This window comes from Neoarius graeffei, chromosome 17 (assembly GCF_027579695.1).
Source record: "Neoarius graeffei isolate fNeoGra1 chromosome 17, fNeoGra1.pri, whole genome shotgun sequence".
NCBI classification, from domain to species: domain Eukaryota; kingdom Metazoa; phylum Chordata; class Actinopteri; order Siluriformes; family Ariidae; genus Neoarius; species Neoarius graeffei.
The window spans coordinates 46588843-46616038 of NC_083585.1; the positions used below are offsets into that span (position 1 = coordinate 46588843).

Genomic DNA, 27196 nt, shown 5'->3' on the forward strand with positions numbered 1-27196 from the left:
CACTTCCTGGTAATTACTTGATAATTTCCCTTTAATTTCCTGATCATTACCCGATCACTTCCTGATAATTACTTGATTATTTCTTGATCAGTTTCCTTTAATTTCTTGATCATTTACCTGATCAATTCCTAATCATTACCTAATTATTACCTGCTAACTTCCTGTTCGCTTCCTGCTCATTTACCTGAAAGAACAGCGATTCATCGTGCATGGTGTCTCCAGGACTGAGACTGAGAGATGCTGATTTAAGCAGTTCAGAAGGCGAAATGTTTATTTGCTGACTCATGTTTTCCTGAAGCTGACGTGACAGTATGTCGACACGGGCGCATTAAGAGCTGTCAGGAAGAGGAGTACAGAAGGGACATAAACCAAGATTGAGCCTGAACCAGACACAAGCGCACTGGAGGAGAACAAATTGTGTTTGCCTGTGCTTTAATGAGTTCTGTAGTGTGTTCTCATCAGTGTCCTGTTAAATGATAGATAGGTGTTTGTTCATCCTGGACACACGCTCACTTTCCTTCCAGCTGACTTATGGCCTAGTAAGAGAAGCAGGTAGGCGTTTAACGCACGTGGCAGACGAGTCGGTGTTAACGGAGACATTAGCCTGTTTGTTTAGTGAAGTGATGTTTGGACTGAGTGCTGAGTAGGGTGATGACTCTGACATTGTGCATGGCTGACAGTGCTGTGCCAACTTATTATTGATCTCAGAGTAATTGATGATAGTGGCTAGGGCTGTAACGGTATGCGTATCGAAATCGAAATCGCGATACGCAGAGCCACGATCCGTATCGCGATACAAGAAGGCAGAATCGCGGTACACCCTTTCAAACTTCTCCTCAGCCCAAAAACAGAGGCGCTTCCAAACTTCAATTTATGAATACTTTTTTATTTAAATTACATTTTAAACTTACTTAAATTACTTTTATTTTTTATATCTATTAGTAAGTCGTTTTTTCGCCGACCTTTGACAATCTTCTGCGAGTCACGCAACATCTACACTCGCCACTGGCAGAGCATTCATTTCTTTTAAGCGGTCGCCATTCTGGTTGCGACGCGGGGAGCGAATCTGTAAACAAGCAGCTCATTGGCTGCCCAGGTGTGCCACAAGCCAATCACAATCACTTGACCGGAAAGGCATGCAGTGTTGCCAGATTGGGCAGGTTTAGGTGCTTTTTGGGTGGTTTTGAACATATTTTGGGGTGGAAAACGTTAGCAATATCTGGCAACACTGAAGGCATGTCTGCTTGGGCGGAAGCCTTCTGCGGCAGTTACATTTTGACACGCGAGCAATGTTTCACCATAAAAATTCCGTAATTTCCATCTGTTTTCCGCGATCACAGAAAATCATTGGCCCTATGAGAGTGAGACAGTGAGAGAGCCCCCCCCCCCCCCCCCCCCCCCAAAAAAAAAAAATCTTAACGGATTTACACGATTTGGAAAAATGACTTTTTCAGAACCGAAAAAAACAGAGCTTCCGGCTCAACAGTATTATTTTGAGAAATAAAACAGTCTTTGGATATACATTTGTTCATTTTTGCATACATATTACTCATTCTCTGCAGTGGTCTGAATTATTTGTTATTAAATAGTTAATGTAAGTAAGTAAATGTTAATAAGTCAAATTTACTACTTTTAAAAAAATAAAAAATATCGTGGGCGTATCGAATCGTGGGTCAAAAATCGCGATACGAATCGAATCGTGAGTTGGGTGTATCGTTACAGCCCTAATAGTGGCATTTATTTAGCAAATAATTGAAATCGGGCAGTTTAGGAATAAAAACATAGTTTTATCATTTCGGCTCGACAATCAGGAATTTTGAAGTCTGCAGTGAGGTAACTGTCTGATCATGCACCGTGATTAATCATGACTGTAAAGACAAACATCATGAGTTACATTAATCAAAATCCACAACCAGCAGATTAAATGTTTATATCGTGTCCATTTAAGGAAACAATCAATAATACCCTGCAAACTAATTTAACTTCTGTAAAATGTATTCGATTCAATAGCTTTGAATAATCGCTAGAGTATTTGTAATGAGCTTTACTGCTCAACACAACGTTAATTTTAAAATCTGATTATTTGCAGTGCTTGGATATCTCAGGGCGCTCCGATAAACCGAGCTACGAGTGTGTGCTTGATTGTAATTGATTTTTTTTGTGTCCGCTAACATCCTTCTCCTTTTGTATTTCCAGGGCGATTTACTTTGCCGCATACTCCACTACTAAGGAGCGAATGAACAGCATACTGAAGCCCGACTCCATCCAGGTGCACGTGGTGTCTGCTGGCACGGCTGGTAAATCTCTCTCTCTCTCAGCTTTAACTTTTCACCCGTCATCTCGCACATGTACACACCACAGCCCTCATCAGTAACCGAAACCTCCAGTTTATCGCTGTAGCAGCACTGCATCGTTTATTATACACTCGCCTCATTAAAGGTCATCATTTGCCTCAGGAGCAAGATTAAAAGGAAAAATCCATTTTGAACAACTTTCATATTCTTTTATAATTAACGTGATCCTTAAGGCCTCTGCATGCTCTTGCGACAAGGCTTTCGCAGATAGCTTTTCGCAGACAGTTGTAATTTATCGTTGAGCGGGGAGTAATAGGCGTGCGCGATGTTATTCACCGCCACAACGCAAGGGGGCGCGAAGTCGCGAAATCGCTAGGAGTAGTTGGTGGGTGTGGTTAGTGGAGTGTTTATCCTCCGGTTACTTATAATGACTAGAACTGGAGTCGTATAGATGTCCGTACTCCCTCACTTCCTCGATCAACCGCTCTTCGTGCTGCTCCATCTTCGCTCGTGTTTTTAAAAATGCCGGTCGTGAAAACAAACCAAACCGGGAAAGTAGGGAAGCGGAAGTGCGTGTACAGCGGATGTAGAGTGGACCAATCAGAGCCCTCTTGTCTGCGGCGCTGTCTGCAAGGCTTCTGAGGTGGTCACAATTTTTGGGAGGTGCGCGCAGAGCGTCTGCAAAGGTGGGGGGGCTACGCAGACACTGTCTGCGACGCTATCTGCGAGGACTGGGTTGTCAGCATAAATTGGCCTTTAGTGGCACCGAATAATTATTTTGTAATTCAGTTCTGGGTTGACTTGATTTTTGTTTTTTTTTTCGTTTGCATGTCGACAGTGGGATTAAAGCCTCATTTAAATTCTACCGAAAGAGACCGATGCAGCAGTGCTTTAGCTCGCCTTATACTCAGCACAAACGCATCATCTCAAAGATTCAACTTTCATGCTAATACCTCACACGTCATTGTCCTGGTCATCTCTGATGCCCCTTTTCCACCAAAGCAGTTCCAGGGCTGGTTCGGGGCCAGTGCTTAGTTTGGAACCGGGTTTTCTGTTTCCACTGACAAAGAACTGGCTCTGGGGCCAGAAAAACCGGTTCCAGGCTAGCACCAACTCTCTGCTGGGCCAGAGGAAAGAACCGCTTACGTCAGCGGGGGGGCGGAGTTGTTAAGACCGACAACAATAAGACCGCGAAAGATCGCCATTTTTAAGCGATGAGAAGCAGCAGCTGTACAAACGCGAAGTCATCCATTATTATTGTTGTTGCTGCTGCTGCTTCTTCCATGTTTTTGCTTCGATATTCACGCCAAGGTTTATGCAAATGTAGCGACGTAACTGACGTATACAGCGACGTAACTGACGTGTCTTCCCTTAGCACCGCGAGCTATGGAAAAGCAAACTGGTTCTCAGCTGGCTCGCAAGTTGAACGAGTTGTGAACCAGCACCAGCACCGAACCAGCCCTGGAACTGATTTGGTGGAAAAGGGGTAAAAGACCGCTAACTACCGACGATGAGCCTCTGCTGTAATTCAGTGTAACTGTCTTGTTTAACTACATTGCATTCTGGGACCAGTAGTGTTGTCGAGTCATTAAACCTCGAGTCCCCCGTGATCTTCGGGCCCTTAGACGGCACTGCATCACATACAGGCATGCTTCTGTATTGGAAATCACAAAATGGGCTCAGGAATATTTCCAGAGAACATTATCTGTGAACACGATTCACCGTTCCATCCGCCATTGCCAGCTAAAACTCTATAGTTCAAAGAAGAAGCCGTATCTAAACACGATCCAGAAGTGCAGACGTCTTCTCTGGGCCAAGGCTCATTTAAAATGGACTGTGTCAAAGTGGAAAACTGTTCTGTGGTCAGACTAAAGACGGACTAAAGAGGAGAAGGACGACCCAAGTTATCAGCGCTCAGTTCAGAAGCCTGCATCTCTGATGGTATGGGGTTGCATTAGTGCGTGTGGCATGGGCAGCTTACACATCTGGAAAGACACCATCAATGCTGAAAGGTGTATCCAGGTTCTAGAGCAACATATGCTCCCATCCAGACGACGTCTCTTTCAGGAAAGACCTTGCATTTTCCAACATGACTGCATCAATTACAGCATCATGGCTGCGTAGAAGAAGGGTCCGGGTACTGAACTGGCCAGCCTGCAGTCCAGATCTTTCACCCATAGAAAACATTTGGCGCATCATAAAACGGAAGATACGACAAAAAAGACCTAAGACAGTTGAGCAACTAGAATCCTACATTAGACAAGAATGGGTTAACATTCCTATCCCTAAACTTGAGCAACTTGTCTCCTCAGTCCCCAGACGTTTACAGACTGTTGTAAAGAGAAAAGGGGATGTCTCACAGTGGTAAACATGGCCTTGTCCCAACTTTTTTGAGATGTGTTGTCATGAAATTTAAAATCACCTAATTTTTCTCTTTAAATGATACATTTTCTCAGTTTAAACATTTGATATGTCATCTATGTTCTACTCTGAATAAAATATGGAATTTTGAAACTTTCACATCATTGCATTCCGTTTTTATTTACAATTTGTACTTTATCCCAACTTTTTTGGAATCGGGGTTGTATATAATATAAAAAATGTGTGTTTATAAAATTATTATTTTTTGAGTGCGCAACTTTTTACTTTTTTCCCCTGACTTTATTGTATCTGAGGCTGGAGGAATACAGCAGTTTTCTGTTCCCTAACCCTTGTATGGTATTTAGTTTTATTACGAGTCAGTCAGGACACAGTTATTCACTTTCTGGAGATAGTCAATTTTTTTTTTTTTAAATTGGCATTTAACTACAATTTATTAATTTATTTGCAGCTTTCCAGCACGTTTTAAAATACATTTAGTTTTCATACAGTAGTATTTTTTTTTTAAATTTATTTAAAGTAAGGTTACAATGGCTTACAGAAAGCTTTGTTTTTTTGTTTTTTAATTTAATGTATTTTTTTATTTCTTTGGGAGTGAAACCCTGATATTTCAGGAGGCTATTTAAGTTATTCGACGAAATGTACCATGCTGAGGTTTTCTGGGAAAGTCCTAACATTATTACTGGTATAACTAATTAAGTTATTTCACGAACTCGAGTTGCACATGAGCTGATGAGGCACGTAGCACCGAGTTGGCGATAAGCCATCTTTTTCAAGTCGAGTTTGTATTTCGTCCTTGGATGGTTCAGTAACACACTCCACCATTTTGTTCTTCTCTACTCACGGTATATGAGCTGATAGCTTAGTAGTAGTAGAGTAGCCAACCAGAGTGTGCGATTGCTCATATCCAGTCAATGTGGATGGAATAAAATCCTATTTCATTTAGGCCCACTTTACACGGGGACGGTCTGAAACAAAAACGCAAAAGTCCGTTTTCGTTCTCACTTTTTTCCGCGTCTACACGACCGTTTTCAAGGAGGAAATCTGCGTCTATACGGTGACGCATAAATGTGTGGAATTCAATTGGATGTGCATGCCAGGCGGCTAGGTGGTGCTGTGAAAGACCTCCGCTATGTCTGCACACATGCGCAACGTCTTCCGTCTTGTCCGATCTGCACATCTGCGCCACGAAAACTTTGACTACTCTGGCTATGGTAAGTAAGAAAGTAAGTAAAAAAGTAAGAGCATACTATACCCGCCTCTGTTCATTAACGGTATATGAGTGATTCCACGCTTATGGGTACTGAAATGGGGACATGAACTTATTCACCTAAAACCATTTCTTTTTTTACCATCAGGTCACAAAACATGTAATCTTTAATGAATGATATGTTAAAAGATAACTTTAATTTTCTGAGATGTAATAAAAACATATTTATATGCCAAAGTCAAGCCTATGAGTTCCAAAATGATGTCTGTTCCATTACTTCTGTTACGATTGTCCATCTCGCGTCTGTTACAAATTAATTACAATCTAGCTATATACCATGTTAATCTTATTGAAAGAATGTGTATGTTTATTCTACTACACGTTTATTAATTATATTTGCTAAAACATCACCTTCCTATGTTTCAAAAAGTAATTCTACATTATTAAAATTGAGAATATATATGTCCACAACACTTCTGTTACGTTCTGACTTTGGCATATAAATATGTTTTTATTACATCTCAGAAAATTAAAGTTATCTTTTAACATATCATTCATTAAAGATTACATGTTTTGTGACCTGATGGTAAAAAAAAGAAATGGTTTTAGGTGAATTTTTAAAAATAAGTTCATGTCCCCATTTCAGTACCCATAAGCGTGGAATCACTCATATGTGCAGATTCGGTATAGATGTTCGAAGGACTCCTGGACGTTTATTAAAGTTGCCAGAGCAGCTTGAAGGTCCGTTGGATCGATGTAATCAGACATGCTCTTACGTTTTTACTTACTTTCTTACTTCCCGGGCTGGCATGTACAGTATATGACATATGTATGACGTAAACGCGTACCCGACGTGAGCAGATCCGAGCAGAGTTTCGCGTATTGGGTAGTTTAGACGGATATGCAACGGGGGCTGTTTTTAACTTATCCACTCTGGAAGGCGTTTTCAATTTTTTCCGTTTTTCAGCCTTGGAAACGCCGTCCCCGTGTAGACGAAAGGCATTTCCGATAAAATATTTAGTCGTTTTTACCCGACAGCGTCCTCGTGTAAACGGGCCCTTAATCCAGGCGTTTTTGGAGCAGTGTTCACTTTTTTGCCTCAGTTAAAATCTTTTTTTTTTTTTAATAATGTATGTTTTTATTTTGAATAAACAAGTACGATATCACCTAATTACTTTAGAGCACTTGATGCCTTGCCTTGGCTGTTTTGAGCACAAAAATGAAAGTTAATTCCACTCAGTAAAAAAGTGATGGACGTTGAGTAGGGAAAAGAGCTGGTGTCAGATTGCCTCAAAACACTCATGTGATTTAATGTTAAATGATGATCAGAAACGGATATTGAATATTTAAAAATATGGACTCTGTATTTTATGGTCTGGTTTACATTCCCATGCATTCTGTGTCTGAATATCTGGAACTGATTTCACCCTTTTACACTTTAGTGCCTGATCACAATTAAACTACCTTTGCTTTTGCACTTTCATAAAAATTTAGCTCGTTCTCTGAATCTGAAATCTGATCTGATGTTCCTTCAGGATTCACAGCCATCACTGCAACCAATCCGATCTGGCTGATCAAGACCCGACTGCAACTGGACGCCAGGTAGGTAGTATATTTTATTATATCGAGTATGATCCTTCCTGTGCTCCACAGCGCTCATGATTCAAATCCTCACCGTCACTATTACATTAAGAGGTTGTACATTATACTCTCTCAGGAACCGTGGTGAGCGGCGGATGAGCGCGCGGCAGTGTGTGCGGCGAGTGTATCAGACAGATGGTCTACGTGGGTTTTACCGCGGCATGTCCGCATCGTACGCCGGGATCTCAGAGACGGTCATCCACTTTGTGATCTACGAGAACATCAAACGGCGCGTTCTGGAGACCAGAGCAGCTACTCGCATGGACCAAGAGAACGAGACTAAACGAGGCGCGTCCGACTTCATGTGCATGATGATGGCAGCCGCCACCTCCAAAACATGCGCCACCTGTATAGCCTACCCTCACGGTGAGGAGACATGTCTGCTTCGAGTGTACTGAAAGCAGGTGACGGTGTACCATGCTGAGGTTTTCTGGGAAAGTCCGAACGTTATTACTGGTCTAGATAATTAAGTTATTCCGCGAAATCGAGTCGTACATGAGCTGATGAGGCGCATAGCACCGAGCTGGCTAGAAATCATGTATGACGAGATTCAGGGCTTTCCACAAGCGCCGGCTGCCGGCCGTACAGCCGACTACACAATTAAGTCCAGCCGGCTACTTTAATGACTTATTTTTGTAGCCCACAGGCTCTAAATATTAATTTTCGATTTTAATAAAATTAAATGTTTATCTAACGGACTGACAATGATGTCAAACTGAACCAGAGTCATTTAAGTTGTGATTCGCGCTGTTTGTACCGATAATAACCACAAATTCCCCGCCGACTTCGTTGATCAAGGGAGAGTAACTCATCCGCGGCCCCAACATGCGGTGTGAGTGCGCGCGCACTCGGCGGAGGCAGTAGTGTGTCAGGGCCGTCGGAGGGAACAGAAGCAGAGATAACGCTTATTTTGTCTTCTCTCGTTCAATTACGTGCTGGCATCAAAAGACACCGCTGGTTGTAAATGAACCCAAACTGAGTGGTTGGAGTGTATTTTCATACACAAATGGAGAAATGTTCGCTGAGTGTGTAATTGTGTCGCCCCACTGCAGACCGTTGTCGTTGTTAATCCATAGCATGCTCAGCTGCGTGAATGTGTCATGCACCGAAAATAAGAGATTTACAAGCCAGGAACGCCTCATGATGCAATACGCAAGAAAAGAAAGAAGATTTACTGCCATTTTACTTTGTATTTGAGTAAAGTGAATAAATAAATGGTCTGTGGAAAATACATTTAATCCTGGGAACTGCGTGCACAGGAGTTTATTTTGTGTCGTGTGTCGTCCCCCCCCGGCTACTTATTTGTCATGGCTGGCTAGTATGAGCCTTAAGGCCAATTTATGCTGACAACCCAGTCCTCGCAGATGGCATCGCAGATAGCGTCTGCGTAGCCCCCCCACCTTCACAGACGCTCTGTGCGCACCTCCCAAAAATTGTGACCACCGCAGACAGCGTCGCAGACAAGAGGGCTCTGATTGGTCCACTCTACATCCGCTGTACACGCACTTCCGCTTCCCTACTTTCCCGGTTTGGTTTGTTTTCACGACTGGCATTTTTAAAAACACGAGCGAAGATGGAGCAGCACGAAGAGCGGTTGATCGAGGAAGTGAGGGAGTACGGACATCTATACGACTCCAGTTCTAGTCATTATAAGTAACCGGAGGATAAACACTCCACTAACCACACCCACCAACTACTCCTAGCGATTTCGCGACTTCGCGCCCCCTTGCGTTGTGGCGGTGAATAACATCGTGCACGCCTATTACTCCCCGCTCAACCATAAATTACAACTGTCTGCGAAAAGCTATCTGCGAAAGCCTTGTCGCAAGAGCATGCAGAGGCCCTTAGTGGAAAGCCCTGACGAGATTGACTGACTGGAATAATTGTTTTATCATGTCCACATTCACTGGATTTTAAGAAACAGAGCATTTTTTATTTTTTGCAAATTTGATAAGTTGATACAAAACGTCTGACAAAGCAATTTCCACTTAGAATGTAAACAAACCGGCGAAACGACAGGAGCAACTTGTGGAAAATGCGATGATAATTCTTGGAAAAAAAAATGTTCTTACCATTCAATGCTTTCATTTTGTATTTTGTTGCCTTTTTAAAAAATTTTTATTTATTTTTTGGGGTCACCTTTATTTATTTATTTATTTATTTTTAAATTAATTTATTTTTTGTGGTTGATGGACCAACTTTAAAGGTGCATTACTATCACCAACAGGGCTGGAGTGTGAAACGGGTGATATTTGGGTGGAAAAAAACTCTTCTTTTAGCTGTTTCTTTTAAATACTTGATCATTTTTGGGGTTTTATTTTCAAATAGAGGTTTTATTTCATCCTCGGTTGGTTCAGCAACACGCACCGCCATTTTATTTTTCTCTCCTCACAGTATATGAGCTGATAACCTAGTAGTAGAGTAGCCAATCAGAGCGTGCGATTGCTCATATCCAGTGACTGTGGCTAGAATAATTTCTGATATTCAGTGTGTGCGTTTAGGCAGATAAGTCTGAATTCTAACGATGCAACTTTATTTCTGAATTGCTCAGCTTTATTTTCGTTTCTCTTGTGCAGAGGTAGTACGGACCCGGCTGAGGGAGGAAGGCTCCAAATACCGTTCGTTCCTGCAGACGGTGAGCGTGGTGTTCAGAGAGGAAGGGTTCAAAGCGCTATACCGCGGCCTCGCCACCCACATAGTGCGCCAGATCCCCAACACGGCCATCATGATGGCCACCTATGAGTTTGTCGTTTACCTTCTCAACCACTAAACTCAGCCCACTGACCTTTAACCCTACAACCTGAACTTATACACTTGCAAGGGGGAAAAGGCTTGGATTTGGAAACGCTCCTCCTCTGTGTGTGTGTGTGTGTGTGTTGGAAAAAGACATTTAAAAAAAAAAAAGGTGAATGCACCAATTTGGTGGGAGTTTTTAAAAAAAAAAAAAGACGGTGTCAAAGGTGTCTTCTCTTTTTATGTAAAGCTGCTTCCAAAGGAGTCTTGTGTAATAATTAACACACTCAAAAGATTCCTGAAGAAGGCCATTGACTCTGTTTTAACAGTGCTTGTTTACCTTTCGCCAAAATCAGCACGTTGTGGTGACTACAGTGTGTTTTTGTTTGCACTGACAAGAAAGCAGGATGCAAAATAAGAGACTTAAAAGTAGGGGATGGTCAAAAATATGCAGCATTGTGCCATATAGTGCCATGTTTCTTGTTTTGTCGCTGCTCAGACTCGGGACTATTTGGTCAAACCGAGATTAAGAAAGATGCCCTTCGATGGATACAGAAGCAGGATGCTCCTGTTCGAACCCTGCAGCCGTGTGGGGAGATTTAACAGGATTGTGTGTGTGAATATTCTATGTACATATTTCTGTCTGAATGCTGGTGGGGTTTTTTTTTTTTTTTTTGGAATAAATGGTTGGTTTTACGTTAATATATTACTAACACATGAAATGTGTTAATGTGACCAAATGTGACTAAGAACGTTTAATTTGGTCTTAGAGATGTTACTGAAGATGCACCGTTCACCAAGTCGATTAGCTGTTCGCATGTTTGACCGTTTCAAGGTTTTCAGTGCATCAGTAACAAACGTTCATGTCTGGGCAGATTTTGGTGCCAAATACCTGTGTCCCAAATTAATTCAGTCAGCCAGGATCCGTGGCGTGTCTAATGGCCAAGTAATGCACTTTGGACATCTCATTATCTGTAGCCGCTTTATCCTTCTACAGGGTCACAGGCAAGCTGGAGCCTATCCCAGCTGACTACGGGCGAAAGGCGGGGTACACCCTGGACAAGTCGCCAGGTCATCACAGGGCTGACACATAGACACAGACAACCATTCACACTCACATTCACACCTACGGTCAATTTAGAGTCACCAGTTAACCTAACCTGCATGTCTTTGGACTGTGGGGGAAACCGGAGCACCCGGAGGAAACCCACGCGGACACGGGGAGAACATGCAAACTCCACACAGAAAGGCCCTCGCCGGCCCCGGGGCTTGAACCCGGACCTTCTTGCTGTGAGGCGACAGCGCTAACCACTACACCACCGTGCCGCCCCACTTTGGACATAGTTTAATAAAACGGTTCAGTAAGATGAGTATATTATAAACCAAATCATTTCTACCTTACAACTAACGTTCTATCCATGAACCGAACCACACCACATCGACGTAATTCTCAACCAAAACCAAATTCATCTCATCTCATTATCTCTAGCCGCTTTATCCTTCTACAGGGTCGCAGGCAAGCTGGAGCCTATCCCAGCTGACTACGGGCGAAAGGCGGGGTACACCCTGGACAAGTCGCCAGGTCATCACAGGGCTGACACATAGACACAGACAACCATTCACACTCACATTCACACCTACGGTCAATTTAGAGTCACCAGTTAACCTAACCTGCATGTCTTTGGACTGTGGGGGAAACCGGAGCACCCGGAGGAAACCCACACGGACACGGGGAGAACATGCAAACTCCACACAGAAAGGCCCTCGCCGGCCACGGGGCTCGAACCCAGGACCTTCTTGCTGTGAGGCGACAGCGCTAACCACTACACCACCATGCTGCCCAAAACCAAATTTTGTACCAATAAAGAAGTGAAAGACGCATGACTTTTTTTTTTTTTATATAAAGTGGGCTGGTTAAGATTCCTAAGTATGGTGTAACTTCTTATATTGCCTTCATTTCCATCATAGCTACAGTGCATATTAATTAAAGCAAAACAATTCCTGGCTGACCGACTAAGCTTGGTGTAAGAGCTTTCAAGTGTCATGGTAGATGGTGAGATACTGGATATTTGGGAGATATTAAGACGCATCAGGGTCTTTTTTTTTTTTTTTTTTTTTTAAAAAGTCTGCACCTGTGTCCCAAATTATTTCAGGCAGCCAGGATCCGTGGCATGTCTAATGACCAAGTAATGCACTTTGGACATAGTTTAATAAAACGGTTCAGTAAGATGAGTATATTATAAACCAAATCATTTCTACCTTACAACTAACGTTCTATCCATGAACCGAACCACACCACATCGATATAATTCTCAAGCAAAACCAAATTTTGTACCAATAAAGAAAGTGAAAAAGACATTACTTTTTTTTTTTTAAAGTGGGCTGGTTAAGATTCCTTTGCATGTTATAACTTCTTATATTGCCTTCATTTCCATCATAGCTACAGTGCATATTAATTAAAGCAAAACAATTCCTGGCTGACCGACTAAGCTTGGTGTAAGAGCTTTCAAGTGTCATGGAAGATGGTGAGATACTGGATATTTGGGAGATATTAAGACGCATCAGGGTCTTTTTTTTTTTTAAATCACAATGCAGTCTATTCTGCTTTGTTTCATCCTTTAATGTTGTTGCTGTATTTTAATTTATGCATTTTTTTGTCTTTTCTTGTAAACCCAACCGCCTGAGTCCAGTGTTCATCTCACTCTATTGTGTTTACATCTTCAGCTTCAACTTAGCTTGATAACAGAGAAATATTCACAAACATTCATAATAAAGATATATGCATTGGTTATTGTGTTTCAATTCCTTTATGCGGGTGGGTGGCCTTGGTGTGTTTTAATAATAACTAGACTGCATTTCCGCAGAGAAAATGCAAAGTGTGCTTGCTGAGCTGTAGCAGAACAGCTATCATGCCAACATGCTAACAACGAGCATGCTAACAGTTAGCATACTAACATGTTAATGATTAACATGCTATTTGTTAAAATTCTAACACTTTAAGGCTAATATGTTAACAGTTAACAGGCTAACATGCAAATGGCTAGTATGTTAACTTTTAGCATGCTAACACGCTGAGGGTGACATGCTAACAGTTAACATGGTCAGGCGAACTTGCTAACAGCAAACATGCGAACTCTGCATGCTACCATGCTAATCCTAATATGTTAGCTCTCATGATAACATGCTAACAACTCGTGAGCTAACAGCAGGCATGATATCGTAATGGGTAACATGCTAACAGCTAGCATGGTAACACGTGAATGCTTATATGCTAATTGCTATCGTGTGTGTGCGCGCGTGTAAGTATTCCTAATAAAGTGGCCATTGAGTTGAAGTTGATTTGCTGTCAAAGCCTCAAATGAGCAGATCCTTGCCAAATGCATCATCACCTATGGGGGAAGGGAGGAATGACTCAGTCAAGCTTCCATTGATTAGCGGCAAAATGGAGAAAAAATGGACGGATGAAAGGCAAGACAAAGACGAGTGCGGGTCAGAACCGATATCATGTGTGTGATGGTGATTTGGCCTGAGGTGCCGTATGAAGTTTGGTGGATGTGTGGTGAAGTGTTACTGAGCAAAACTCCATTCATTTGAATGGGGCCAAAAATCAATGGAAGCCTATGGAGGTAAAAAGAGATGCGTGAAAACCAAGGAAAAGACGAGTGCAGGTCTCAGATGAGGGGATGGATCTGTGCGGGGACTTGGCCTGAGGCATCAAGTGAAGTTTCTTGAAGTTTGGTCACTTGGTTAAAAAAATTGATGGAGAGTGAAAGTTTTTCTCCTGAAACACCATTCATTTTCAATGGGGCCAAACATCAATGCAAGCCTATGGAGGAAAAAGGGATGAGCAAAAAGAAAGGAAAAATATGAGTGCGGGTCAGAACCGATTGCATGTATGTGTCGGGGGAGTTGGCCTGAAGTATCACATGAGGTTTGGTGCATCTGCGATGGAGCGTGTCCGAGTAGGACGATTCGATTCATGAGCCATATTCATTCTCTATGGGAAAAAAACAAAAGAAAAACGACAAGAACAAGAGAACGGGCACGTTGATCCAAAAGCTGTATACAAGCACACTACATCACTTCGGGCCAGACGTCTTAGAGTTGGAACGGTGTCTCTATCTCGAACGCCCTAGGAGGAGTAGTGGATCCAAAAAACATGTCGGAATAAGGCAGAATAAGTAAACTTAGGAAGAACAATAGTGTGCTTGCCTTTGGCAAGCACACTAATAACTTTAAGATACTATTGTCAAAAATAGTGTCTTACATGAAAATAAAACAAAGTCAATAAATTACTATAGTTTATGTATATACAGTGGATATAAAAAGTGTACACACCCCGTTAAAATGGTAGGTTTTTCCTGATGCATAAAAATGAGCCCATGATAAATAATTTCAAAACTTTTCCCACCTTTTAATGTGACTTATAATCTGTACAATTCAACTGAAAAACAAACAAATCTGTTTGGGGGAAAGCGTCAAAAAAAAAAGTACAATAAGCTGGTTGCTTAAACTAATAGTTTGTTGAAGCACCTTTTGATTGAATTACAGCATTCAGTCTTTTTGGGTCGGAGTCCATCAGCCTGCCACATCTAGACTTGGCAATATTTGCCCACTCTTCCTTGCAAAAGCGCTCCAGATCTGTCAGATTGCGAGTGCGTCTCTTGTGCACAGCCCTCTTCAGGTCACCCCACAGATTTTCAATTGGATTTAGGTCTGGGCTCTGGCTGGGCCGTTCCAAAACTTTTTTGGGGTCATTGTCATGCTGAAAGATGAAATTCCTCTTCATCTTCAGCTTTCTAGCAGACACCTGAAGGTTTTGGGCCAAAATTGACTGGTATTTAGAACTGGTCATAATTCCCTCCAGCTTGACTAAAGCCCCTGTTCCAGCTGAAGAAAAACAACCCCACAACATGATGCTGCCACCACCATGCTTCACCGTGGGTATGGGGTTCTTTTGGTGATGCGCAGTGTTGTTTTTGCACCAAACATACCTTTTAGAATTGTAGCCAAAAAGTTCAACCTTGGTTTCTTCAGACCATAACACATTTTCCCACACGCTTTTGGGAGAGTTGTTTTGTTTTTGGTTTTTTTGCAAAATTTAGCCGGGCCTGGATGTTTTTCTTTGACCCTGCCTCATAATCCAGACATATGGAGAATACAGGAGATTGTTGTCACAGGTCGTACACAACCAGTACTTGCCAGAAATTCCTGCAGCTCCTTCAGTGTTGCTGTAGGCCTCTTGGCAGCCTCCCTGACCAGTTTTCGTCTTGTCTTTTCATCAATTTTGGAGAGACGTCCAGTTCTCGGTAATGTCACTGTCGTCCCATATTTTCTCCACTTCTTGATGACTGTCTTCACTGTGCTCCATGGTATACATATCTAATGCCGTGGAAATGTTTTTGTCCCCTTCTCCTGACTGATACCTTTCAACAATGAGATCCCTTTAATGCTTTTTAAGCTCTCTGTGAACCCTGGCTTTTGCTGGAGGAGGCGACTGAGTAAATGTCTGAACTTTATTTGGGGTTAATCAGAGTCATTTTCATTGATGGCAGGTGTGAACCCAAAAAGACCGAATGCTGTCATTAAATCAAAAGGTGCTTCAATAAAGTATTCGTTTGGTGTGCACACTTACGCAACCAGCATATTGTACGGTTTTTTTTAATGTTTTTACCCTGAACAGATTTGTTTTTCAATTGAGTTGTACAGGTTCTAGGTCACATTAAAGAAGGGAAAAGTTGTGAAATTATTTATCGTGGGACAAACCTATCATTTTAACAGGGTGTGTACACTTTTTATATCCACTGTATGTATGTACTGGTATGTTACACGGTCAAAGGTAAACCTGTAGATGGCAGTAATGCAACACTGTGGATGCCAGCTGCCGTAAAACCCTAAAGAAAAGAAGGTAAACCTGCGCATGCGCACACCGGACTTCCTCCGTCTGCTTGACTGCGCAAAGCGAGCGATTTCATGCACATTATTTGCTCGGGAATCCCTTCAAATTAAATAAGTTCCCAGCCACAGAATGGCCTGGTTTTTTTGAGTTATTGTAAAAATAAACACATTTTTGCATAAGTGACCAAATTTCAGAGGGAACTAAATTTCACTGATTTTATAAAATCGAAAGGCCGTCTAGCTTTAACTGTTACCTGTGCATGGCTGAGAATCGTAATAAGCATAAAGCTGTGTCTGTGGAATCAGAGAGGATCAAAAGTCAGGTAACTACTGCTTGACTTCCTGCAGAAACTGTTCAACATGGTGTATATTTGGTTTTCAGTCTGTCACAGGGCTTGCAAGCACTCCACATTGAAGGTTTCAGGACTCTTAACACACCTGATATGACCCATCAGCCCATTTGGGAACCATCCTGCTTCTTTTCAGGATTGACTTGGTTTTAATTAGGAACCCAAGCCTCAGGACAAGTCCTCTTTAATGCACTCCTAGAACACGGATCTGATCTCATCTCATTATCTCTAGCCGCTTTATCCTGTTCTACAGGGTCGCAGGCAAGCTGGAGCCTATCCCAGCTGACTATGGGTGAAAGGTGGGGTACACCCTGGACAAGTCGCCAGGTCATCACAGGGCTGACACATAGACACAGACAACCATTCACACTCACATTCACACCTACGGTCAATTTAGAGTCACCAGTTAACCTAACCTGCATGTCTTTGGACTGTGGGGGAAACCGGAGCACCCGGAGGAAACCCACGCGGACACGGGGAGAACATGCAAACTCCACACAGAAAGGCCCTCGCCGGCCATGGGGCTCGAACCCGGACCTTCTTGCTGTGAGGCGACAGCGCTAACCACTACACCACCGTGCCGCCCCAGAAAACAGATGCACTACTAAACTGTACTATTTCTTTTTTCTTCAGAAGCAGCATCAAGCATCCATCTTTTATATCTTTAACATATATCATGAACATCAAACACCCTCCTTCATCCATCCATCCATCTATCCATTATCTATAACCGCTTATCCTGTGCAGGGTCACAGGCAAGCTGGAGCCTATCCCAGCTGACTATGGGCGAGAGGCGCACCCCACCCATTAATTCCTACCCATCATCCAGCGCTACCAGCCAGGGACGGTGAAGTCTCACACCGACTCCGAGACACGTAAAACCACGCAACTGCATCTTTTCTTTACAGTGTTACAGGGCAGCATAACACACTCGGAGGAAAGCGCCATCTGCCCTCGTCTGCATACATAAGGCCATAGACACCCATGATTGACTACACTGACAGTGGAGAGAGAGTAATGCTGTCTCTCACACCCATTTTTGCTCCTTTGACATTGTCAGGATCTTATCAAATATATGTCGTTATTGATGCACGTGATGCTTTATGTAAGTGAATATAGGCTGATTTTTTCAGGATGCCTCTGTTAGGACTGGGACTGTTTTGGCCTCTAGAGGCCGCTGTTATTTCATTTTCTTGTCATGTTTGTTTTGGCCTCTAGAGGCCGCCACTGTTTCTGTGTTTTATGTTTGTTGTTTTCCATGTGTCTTGTGCCCCGCCTAGTCCTCATTAGTGTCACCTGTGGCCTATTTTAGTTTGTGTATTTATACCCGAGTTCAGTCCTCTTGTCACGGAGTCTTTGTGCTGTTATGTTTAGCTCCAGTTTCTTCTGTACCGTGTTCCTTGTCTTTTTGGTTTTGCACTTTGCTTTGCTTTTTGGACCTAGTATTTACTGTGTTTTTGGATCTTCTGAGCGTTGGCATTTTTGCCTTTTCTTTTCTGGTTTTTCGGCTTTTATTTTGTACTTTGGATATTTCTTATTTTTTCCCTTCATCTCCTGAGCTTTTTGGATTTTTGTAAATATTGTAAATAAACCTTTTGATACTTTTTCTACTTCCGCCTCACACCTCTGCATTTGAGTCATCCCCCTGGTGGCCTAGTGGGGGTTTGCTGGATTATCACACCAGTGAACCAGGTTCGAATCCCAGCAAAACCCTAACAGCCTCAGAAAGGACAAAGACAGAGTGCCAACAGATGATTGATCAAAGACAAGAAGGCCTAAAAGAGCTAAACAGAGCTGCAACATCTATTACAGTGAGATCTGGCTGACGTTGCACTACTTCTAATGGTTTCAATGTTCTGGGAGCTATATTCCATAAAGATACACAGCTATTATTTTGGAAAAAGTTTGGAATAGATTGAACCAGACACAGATCTGGCCATAAAAATCCAATACTCCAGGCTAGACTAATGTTATTTATATATGTTAGCAAATTTCATTACAGTTATATTGATTCTAAGAGGAAATTGTACTACATCAAATCCTGCTGCCAAATGTTCATTCATCATGTACCAGAAGGGGCACATGGCCTGGAGATTGGGAAAAATGCTATTAACCTTTACCACTGTGACTCTGTCCTGTTCGTGTTTTGCGCAGGCAGCAGAGGAGGACAGTGAGAGGATTTTCACCGAGCTCATCGGCTCCAAGAAGAGAAGATGCTCAGAGGTGAAAACCTCAAGAAAAGGCGGAACTGAATCAAGCTGGAGAACTTGAGCATCAACAACAACGCTTTTTCTGAGGTCCTCAGAAATCTCCTTTGTTCGTGCCATGATACACTTCCACAAACGTGTGTTGCGAAGATCAGACTTTGATAGATCCCTGTTCTTTAAATAAAACAGGGTGCCCACTCACACCTGATTGTCATCCCATTGATTGAAAACACCTGACTTTAATATCACCTTCAAATTAATTGCTAATCCTAGAGGTTCACATACTTTTGCCACTCACAGATATGTAATATTGGATCATTTTCCTCAATAAATAAATGACCAAGTATAATATTTTTGTCTCATTTATTTAACTGGGTTCTCTTTATCTACTTTTAGGACTTGTGTGAAAATCTGATGATGTTTTAGGTCATATTTATGCAGAAATATAGAAAATTCTAAAGGGTTCACAAACTTTCAAGCACCACTGTACATGTATGTTGCATAAGTTATAACACCCATCCTGTTTTAATGAGAGTCAAGCCACAATCAATGAAGTCAAATCAGTCTTAGTTGAGCAAGTCGGTAACGCTATTTCTTACTTTCACCATAAGTTTTTTATTTGTATGACTTTGGTCTATAGCTGTAAAAGGCCTCAGCCTTAAAACAGGTTCCCGCTGTGATGTCACGCACTCGGCTGGCTGGCTCAGTGGGGCAGCTCAAATGCCAACTTTGTGGTCGATTTTAATTCTCAAAAATATATATTTTTATTCCCATTTATGTAGCATACAAGAGTCAAGGATGGAGATACTATCCACTCAGAAATTTATTTTAAAATAAAGGTTCTCCTTATTGGCGGCACGGTGGTGTAGTGGTTAGCACTGTCGCCTCACAGCAAGAAGGTCCCGGGTTCGAGCCCCGTGGCCAACGAGGGCCTTTCTGTGTGGAGTTTGCATGTTCTCCCCATGTCTGCGTGGGTTTCCTCCGGGTGCTCCGGTTTCCCCCACAGTCCAAAGACATGCAGGTTAGGCTAATTGGTGGCTCTAAATTGACCGTAGCTGTGAATGGTTGTTTGTCTCTGTGTCAACCCTGTGATGACGTGGCAACTTGTCCAGGGTGTATCCTGCCTCTCACCCATAGTCAGCTGTGGTGGGCTCCAGCTTGCCTGCGACCCTGTACAGGATAAGTGGCTACAGATAATGGATGGATGGATGGATGGGTTCTGTGTATCTCCTTTAAGTTTTGGTTATGTTTACTGATTACAGTTAGCCACACTAAACCATCCATGACATCAGTGAAGAACAGGGATATAAAGAGTTTTTTTTTGTCACTATGATGTGAAGTATTCAAAAAAGAAAAAGATTACCATTTATTGAGCATGTCATATAAAAGTAACCACAATATGACCACCAGGAGGCAGCATTAGTGTTGCATCAATACAAACTGATGTGTCTATTCCCAGGTACGGGCTCAAGGGAATAGGTGCTTTGGGCCAATAAAAATGTATTCCAGTATGACATCTGAAAGTAATATCACTTGTTACCTGTCTGACCAAATGTATTCTTCACCTGTGAAATCAAAGTCCTTCCCATGCCACGTTGGGTGTCGCCGATCTCTGTTTCTGTAGCCTTTAGCCTCTCACATAGCTAGGGTTACAATGGGGGTCTAGTCCTCTGGTGCCTGTAAAAGTTTGACTCCCTACTCACATCTATATTGTGGTGTGCCTCACCAGATGGCAGTAAGTACCATTTTTATGATGGTCTTTGGTATGACCCAACCGTGAGCAGAACTCACAATCTCCTGGTCGAGATGCTAACCACTCAGCCAACATGCAGTATTCTTCACCTTTACATCAACCATTTTCTAGCCTGCTCAAGTGTGTTTCCAGTTGCCCACAGTATTTTATCCCTGTTGGTTTCTACCTGGGTTGGAAGCGTTCACATATACCCCTTTTTGACCAACAGGAAATGGGCTCCATTCTGATTCACGCACCAAATTTTGAACCCTTCGGAGCATTTCGACCAAAACTGGTTCAGAACCTGAAAAGTTGGTTCCCAGCTGGAACCAAAATACAGCTGGTTTTCCCAGCACAAACCGTGATAATATCAGCAGGTGTATCATTAGTTTGGAGAGGAAGCCTCGCACAACAATGGAGAACACAATGGAAAAGGATGCATGTTCACAAAAAATGGACGAAAAATAAATATCTGCAATAACAGACTAAAAGCTTGCACGTAATCAATGCGATTTGCCATCTTGCTCCTACTGTTTATGTCTGCTGTGTATTGTGCAAGGCCCTCCGTTCATGATGCTTCCTTGATTACAGTGGTTCTGCTCAAAATTGGTGAAAACGTGGGCTGGTTCGTGAGCTGGCACTGTGGTTCAAAGAATCCTGAACAGACCTGGCTCAAGAACCCGTTCCCTGTTGGTCGAAAAGGGAGTATTGGGAGCATTTAAGTCCATTGTTCCATGGATTTTGGGCTACACATGAAAACTAGCCATATATAATTCATATCTAATACTCATCTCATCTCATTATCTCTAGCCGCTTTATCCTGTTCTACAGGGTCGCAGGCAAGCTGGAGCCTATCCCAGCTGACTACGGGCGAAAGGCGGGGTACACCCTGGACAAGTCGCCAGGTCATCACAGGGCTGACACATAGACACAGACAACCATTCACACTCACATTCACACCTACGGTCAATTTAGAGTCACCAGTTAACCTAACCTGCATGTCTTTGGACTGTGGGGGAAACCGGAGCACCCGGAGGAAACCCACGCGGACACGGGGAGAACATGCAAACTCTGCACAGAAAGCCCCTCGCCGACCACGGGGCTCGAACCCGGACCTTCTTGCTGTGAGGCGACAGCGCTAACCACTACACCACCGTGCCACCCCCATATCTAATACTTAAATGAGTATAATAAAATGTACATAATAATGAAAACACTTCTACACAATACTGTACAGTGTCTATTTTTGTTCATACAGAATAATAAGCTGTAGAGTTATCGAGCTATAGTGTTCAAAATGGATAAAATACTAAATCTCACCAAATTTAGAAAAAACGTTTTTGTTTTTGTGTCATTTTCTAATAAAGTGTACACATACTATTTATTATATTTATGAAACTGTTACTGTGAATCGAAAGCTAAATGAAGTGATGAAGGGAAGTCTCGGTAAATGACGCCCCTTACAGGCGAAATAGTGTCATTGCAGTATTTAAGGTAGAACTGAAACATGTCAATCAGGAGCTTAGCTTAACTTTAGGCCCATCACCTTTTGATGACAACTTTATATCATGTGGTCTTACAATAATTTGCTGTGTCATTCCTGGAATATTAACCAGAAATTCCTGAATATATGAAAATGAAACTAACTTCACCACAGTCTGTCACCTTAACACAAAAACAAACACAATGAGACTGCTGCTTTCTGGAAAAACGAAACTAGAAAGTAGTTTCCTTTCCTCATTAACACCATGTGTGTTTCTCAGACCAGGTAAGACTAATTTTGCTTATTACTGAGTAATTACAGTCGTTAATTAGACCATCACATGGATGTGTGCTCTTTCTAAAAGCATGGGCTTTAACATGGAGTTTGTTTGTCCTCTCTTTGCTATAGTAAATAATCTCTACTCTTCTGGGAAGACTTTCCATTAGGGCCATTAGAGGTTAGACCTTGATGTCATGTGAGGCGGCCTGGGGTTCCAGTTCATCCAGAAGGTGTTCCGTGAAGTTGAGGACTCTGTGGAGGACACTGGAGTTCTTCCACTCCAAACTTGGTACACCATGTTTTTAAGAAACTCACATTGTTCATTGAGGTGCTCGGACAGGTTTGAGCAATTTATTCCAGGAGATAGAATTTTATTTATCTACACTACCAGACAAAGTTTGGACACACCTACTCATTCAGAGGTTTTTCTGTATTTTGTGTTTTCTACATTGTAGAACGATACTGAAGAATATCAAAACTATGAACTATCATCTGGAACATATATGGATTTATGTGGTAAACAAAAAAGTGTGGCGGCACGGTGGTGTAGTGGTTAGCACTGTTGCCTCACAGCAAGAAGGTCCGGGTTCGAGCCCCGTGGCCGGCGAGGGCCTTTCTGTGTGGAGTTTGCATGTTCTCCCCGTGTCCGCGTGGGTTTCCTCCGGGTGCTCCGGTTTCCCCCACAGTCCAAAGACATGCAGGTTAGGTTAACTGGTGACTCTAAATTGACCGTAGGTGTGAATGTGAGTGTGAATGGTTGTCTGTGTCTATGTGTCAGCCCTGTGATGACCTGGCGACTTGTCCAGGGTGTACCCCGCCTTTCGCCCGTAGTCAGCTGGGATAGGCTCCAGCTTGCCTGCGACCCTGTAGAACAGGATAAAGCGGCTAGAGATAATGAGATGAGATGATACAAAAAAAGTGTTAAAAAACAAAATACGTTTCATATTTTAGATTCTTCAAAGTATCCAGTGTTTACCTTGATGACGCTTTGCACACTATTGGCATTATCTTAACCAGCTTCATGAGGGAGTCACCTGGAATGCTTTTCAATTAACAAGTGTGCCTCATCAAAAGTTAATTAATGCAATTTCTTGCCTTCTTAATGCTTTTGAGATCAAACAGTAAATAGCCCTATTCCACAACTATAGTCATCCATCTCATCTCATTATCTCTAGCCGCTTTATCCTGTTCTACAGGGTCGCAGGCAAGCTGGAGCCTATCCCAGCTGACTACGGGCGAAAGGCGGGGTACACCCTGGACAAGTCGCCAGGTCATCACAGGGCTGACACATAGACACAGACAACCATTCACACTCACATTCACACCTACGGTCAATTTAGAGTCACCAGTTAACCTAACCTGCATGTCTTTGGACTGTGGGGGAAACCGGAGCACCCGGAGGAAACCCACACGGACACGGGGAGAACATGCAAACTCCACACAGAAAGGCCCTCGCCGGCCACGGGGCTCGAACCCAGGACCTTCTTGCTGTGAGGCGACAGCACTAATCACTACACCACCGTGCCGCCCCTAGTAATCCATATTATGTATATTTATTTCATCCACATTCACTGGATATGAGCAGTCATGGGCTTTGATTGGCTACTCTGCTAGAGCGGCGGCTACAATTATCAACACCTTTACGATCTTTTGGCCATTGCAAAAGTAGAAAGTACTTTCAATACATAAATTGTGCATGAATAATTACTCAAACTTCCACTGGAAAAAAATTAGTTCATTCTCGATTACTTAGCGTATCAGATCATGTGACACTGTTCCACAATTATCAACACCTTTGTCCACAGTTATTGACACCGTTCCGTAATTATCGACATCCAGATGATTATTTATTTTAAAAACATCACCAGTATGTGGTATTAAGTTAAAAAACCATAATTTTTATTTCAAACATATTTAAGACTTATATTTTGTACAAAATATCTTTTATATAAATATATTGATGTTGGTGTTTACATAAATGAGGAAGTAATTGTAATATTTGTAAACAAATGAAGTGATAATGTTTAACCAGTGCCAGAAAATATTTTTGTACCATTTTTTACCCACTTTCTAAGTATTTTCGTAGATCACGTTTTGTTAATCAGTCATTGTTGTTTGTATTAATTTCTACTTTTGTAGTTTACCAATAAATGTCAACAGGCAATTGATATTGTAACCACATGAAAATCCAGGTCAAAGGTCGCATGTCATTCCTCGAACCAAAATATAAAATGTCTACTGATATTGTAATATGTGGTAGATATTTACAATAAACTGCAAAAAAAAAAAACTGAACAGAAGAGAAAAATCTGAATATTTCAAGCATGCAATTTTTTATATGCGAGGAATTTAATTCTGTAATTTAATTAAAGTACTTCATCTACTTCAACAATGTTACACAAAGATTGATCCATAACAGTTGTAAATGTCACTTAATTCCACAGGGTGTCGATAATGGTGGACACCGGTGAAAGTGATCACTATTATCGACACCTCACGTGACTTCTCAAACGCGCGTTTAGATACAAAATGGTGACTGTCAAATGAGAGAGGAAGAAACAAAGTAGGTTTCGACAAGGAGATCATGAAATATCGGTGAATTTGATCAGTAAAAACATGTCCATGATCTTTCCACCATGCTTACCTGCGATGATAACGTCCGGGTTTTCCTCAAATTGCTGATCGTGCAAAAAAAATTCCATCTCAGGTAGCGAGCTGTGTCATCAAACGACAAGATCAAAGGGCGAGGCGGGTCTTCCGGTTGATTAATTAACCAATAATACCTGTTGTAACTGAAACTCACCTTTGTAAAATAGTTTTTTTTTGGTAAACCTGAAAAAGTGTCGAAAATTATGGGCTGTCGATAATTGTAGCCACTGCTCTACTAGGCTATCAGCTCATATACCGTGAGTAGAGAAAAACAAAATGGCAGCACGTGTTGCTGAACCAACCAAGGACGAAATAAAATCTTTACTTAAAAACAAAACCCCCAAAATTACAAAAAAGGCAACAAAATATGGAATGAAAGTATTTGATGCAAAGAACATATCTTTTTTTTTTTTTTCAAGAATTATTCTTCTGACATTTTTCACAAATTGCTCCTGTCATTTTGCTGGTTTGTTTACATTGTTCATCTTTAAGCATTAAAATTTGTTGAATTTGTTTTAGACTGGTTCAAACGGTCAAAGAACTTTGAAAATTACATCATTGAAATGTCCAAAGAAGAATTAAATAAATATCTAAAGATGTTCTATACCTAGGCACGACAGCAAGATGGCACTTTCAGCAAAAAAAAAAACACTAAAGTCAATGCGTGCAACCGTTGATAGGTTTTTAAGAAGTCCACCTCAGCAGAAATTATTTTGTTGGACATTTTGTACAAAGCTTATATTTATCAAATTTGCAAAAAAAAAGTAAAATACTCTGTTTCTTAAACTCCAGTAAATGTGGATATAATAAAACAATTATTCCACTCAATCTCATCGTGCATGGCTTATAACCAACTCGATGCTACATGCCTCATCGGCTATCAGCTCGTGTACGACTCGATTTCGTGGAATAACTGTTAATTATTTAGGCAGTGCCTAAAAGTGGTGCTCCTGATGAGTGCATGAGCAAAATATTTGCGAAGGGCACAAAATCAACGTGAATAGAATAATAGGAGTGCGCAGCCACAGACTACAACACACACAGTGCCATTCAGCCTAATCATCATGCACCTGTTCCTGATTAGAGTGCAATCACAGCGCATACATATAAGGACTCTCAGTAACACACAGACTTTGCGAAGTATATACTTTGTACTCTGCGTCTGACGTTACCAAGCCTTGTATATTGTCTCGCTTTTCTGGATTTGACCCCATTTGTGTTTTTGGACTGTGAGTATTGTATTACCTCTGATATCCTGTCTGTGCAGGACACCATGTCTCTGAGCCAGTGTGAATGAGAAGGAGGAGCTGGATCTTTCCACTTAAGTGAGATGGCTCGTCGAGCTAGTAAGGAGGCAAAAGCCACAAAGTTGAGCAGAGCTTTAGGCAGATCTAAATCTGGAGCAATGCCAAAAAGAGCAGTCAGAGGATTTGGCTCGATTCGGTGATGAAGGGTCTCTGAAATCGTCTGAAAGACTAACGACCAGAAGTTACCTTACATAGCATATTTCAAACACTCAGAACTTGCTGTAGCAGTGACAAAATAGCTATCAAAAATGCATTCCTATATTTAATAAAATTAGATAAATAGAATTTTGATCATAAAAAATTTGCCTTCAGTTCTCCTTTAATTAATAAAATACAGTGAATTAGAAAACCCACCAAATTAAAAGGTGTGTCCAATCTTTTGAGTGATACTGTATATCGTGTGAGAATATTTGAATATATGGACAATTAATTATTATCCTTGAAAGAACAGCTAATTGATACAACTATTAGGATTGAAATTAGGTAATGATGAGGATATGTATTCCTTTCTTCATTGCTTCTTAACAAATTTCACAATGTTCTACTTACCCCAAGTGGTCATGACCAGACATTTAAGAACCGGAGCAGAAACCCTTATACGCCTGAGGCATATGATGACAGTAATGTTCCTGCTCACAGTAATGGAACGGAACAGTAATGGAACTGTAATTGGTATACCATTACTCACACGTTCACTTTAGGGTTTTGCTAATGGTGCCGTGTGCATCTCAGCTTTCTATTACATTGTAATCCATAAACTGTAGTAATCCATATTAAGTCAAGAACCGCTCAAGTAAATAAATGGAAAAGACAGTCCATCATTACTTTAAGACATGAAGTGTCTTTTAATTAATAAAAATAAAGGAAAAATAAACACTGAATTAGAATGTGTCCAAACTTTTGACTGGTATTGTATTTATATATTTCTCAAACTGGATATGGTTAATTTAATTAAGCATTCATTATGTCAAGTGTATGGAATGCCTACATTGAATAAATAAATTGAAGTCATATGGGAAAAAATGCTGGATGCA

The 27196-nt window shown here is 41.6% G+C and overlaps 2 protein-coding genes across 3 annotated transcripts in view; both read left to right on the plus strand.

The window, feature by feature from the left end:
- LOC132864305 (solute carrier family 25 member 36-A-like) overlaps positions 1–11353 on the plus strand; it is a 75171-nt gene extending 63818 nt beyond the window's left edge. The window contains exons 4-7 of the mRNA XM_060897677.1: positions 2197–2297; positions 7419–7485; positions 7601–7890; positions 10101–11353. Of these exons, the coding sequence (XP_060753660.1) occupies positions 2197–2297; positions 7419–7485; positions 7601–7890; positions 10101–10294 (652 nt within the window). The 3' untranslated portion in view covers positions 10295–11353. The remainder of the gene's footprint in view (positions 1–2196; positions 2298–7418; positions 7486–7600; positions 7891–10100) is intronic.
- A 10599-nt stretch (positions 11354–21952) lies between these two features.
- LOC132864303 (tripartite motif-containing protein 16-like) overlaps positions 21953–27196 on the plus strand; it is a 30767-nt gene continuing 25523 nt past the window's right edge. The window contains exons 1-2 of one of the 2 annotated variants that reach the window (XM_060897672.1): positions 21953–22212; positions 22336–22495. The gene's annotated coding sequence lies outside the window, so the exon portion shown is untranslated. The remainder of the gene's footprint in view (positions 22213–22335; positions 22496–27196) is intronic. The other variant, XM_060897673.1, reaches the window with a different exon arrangement.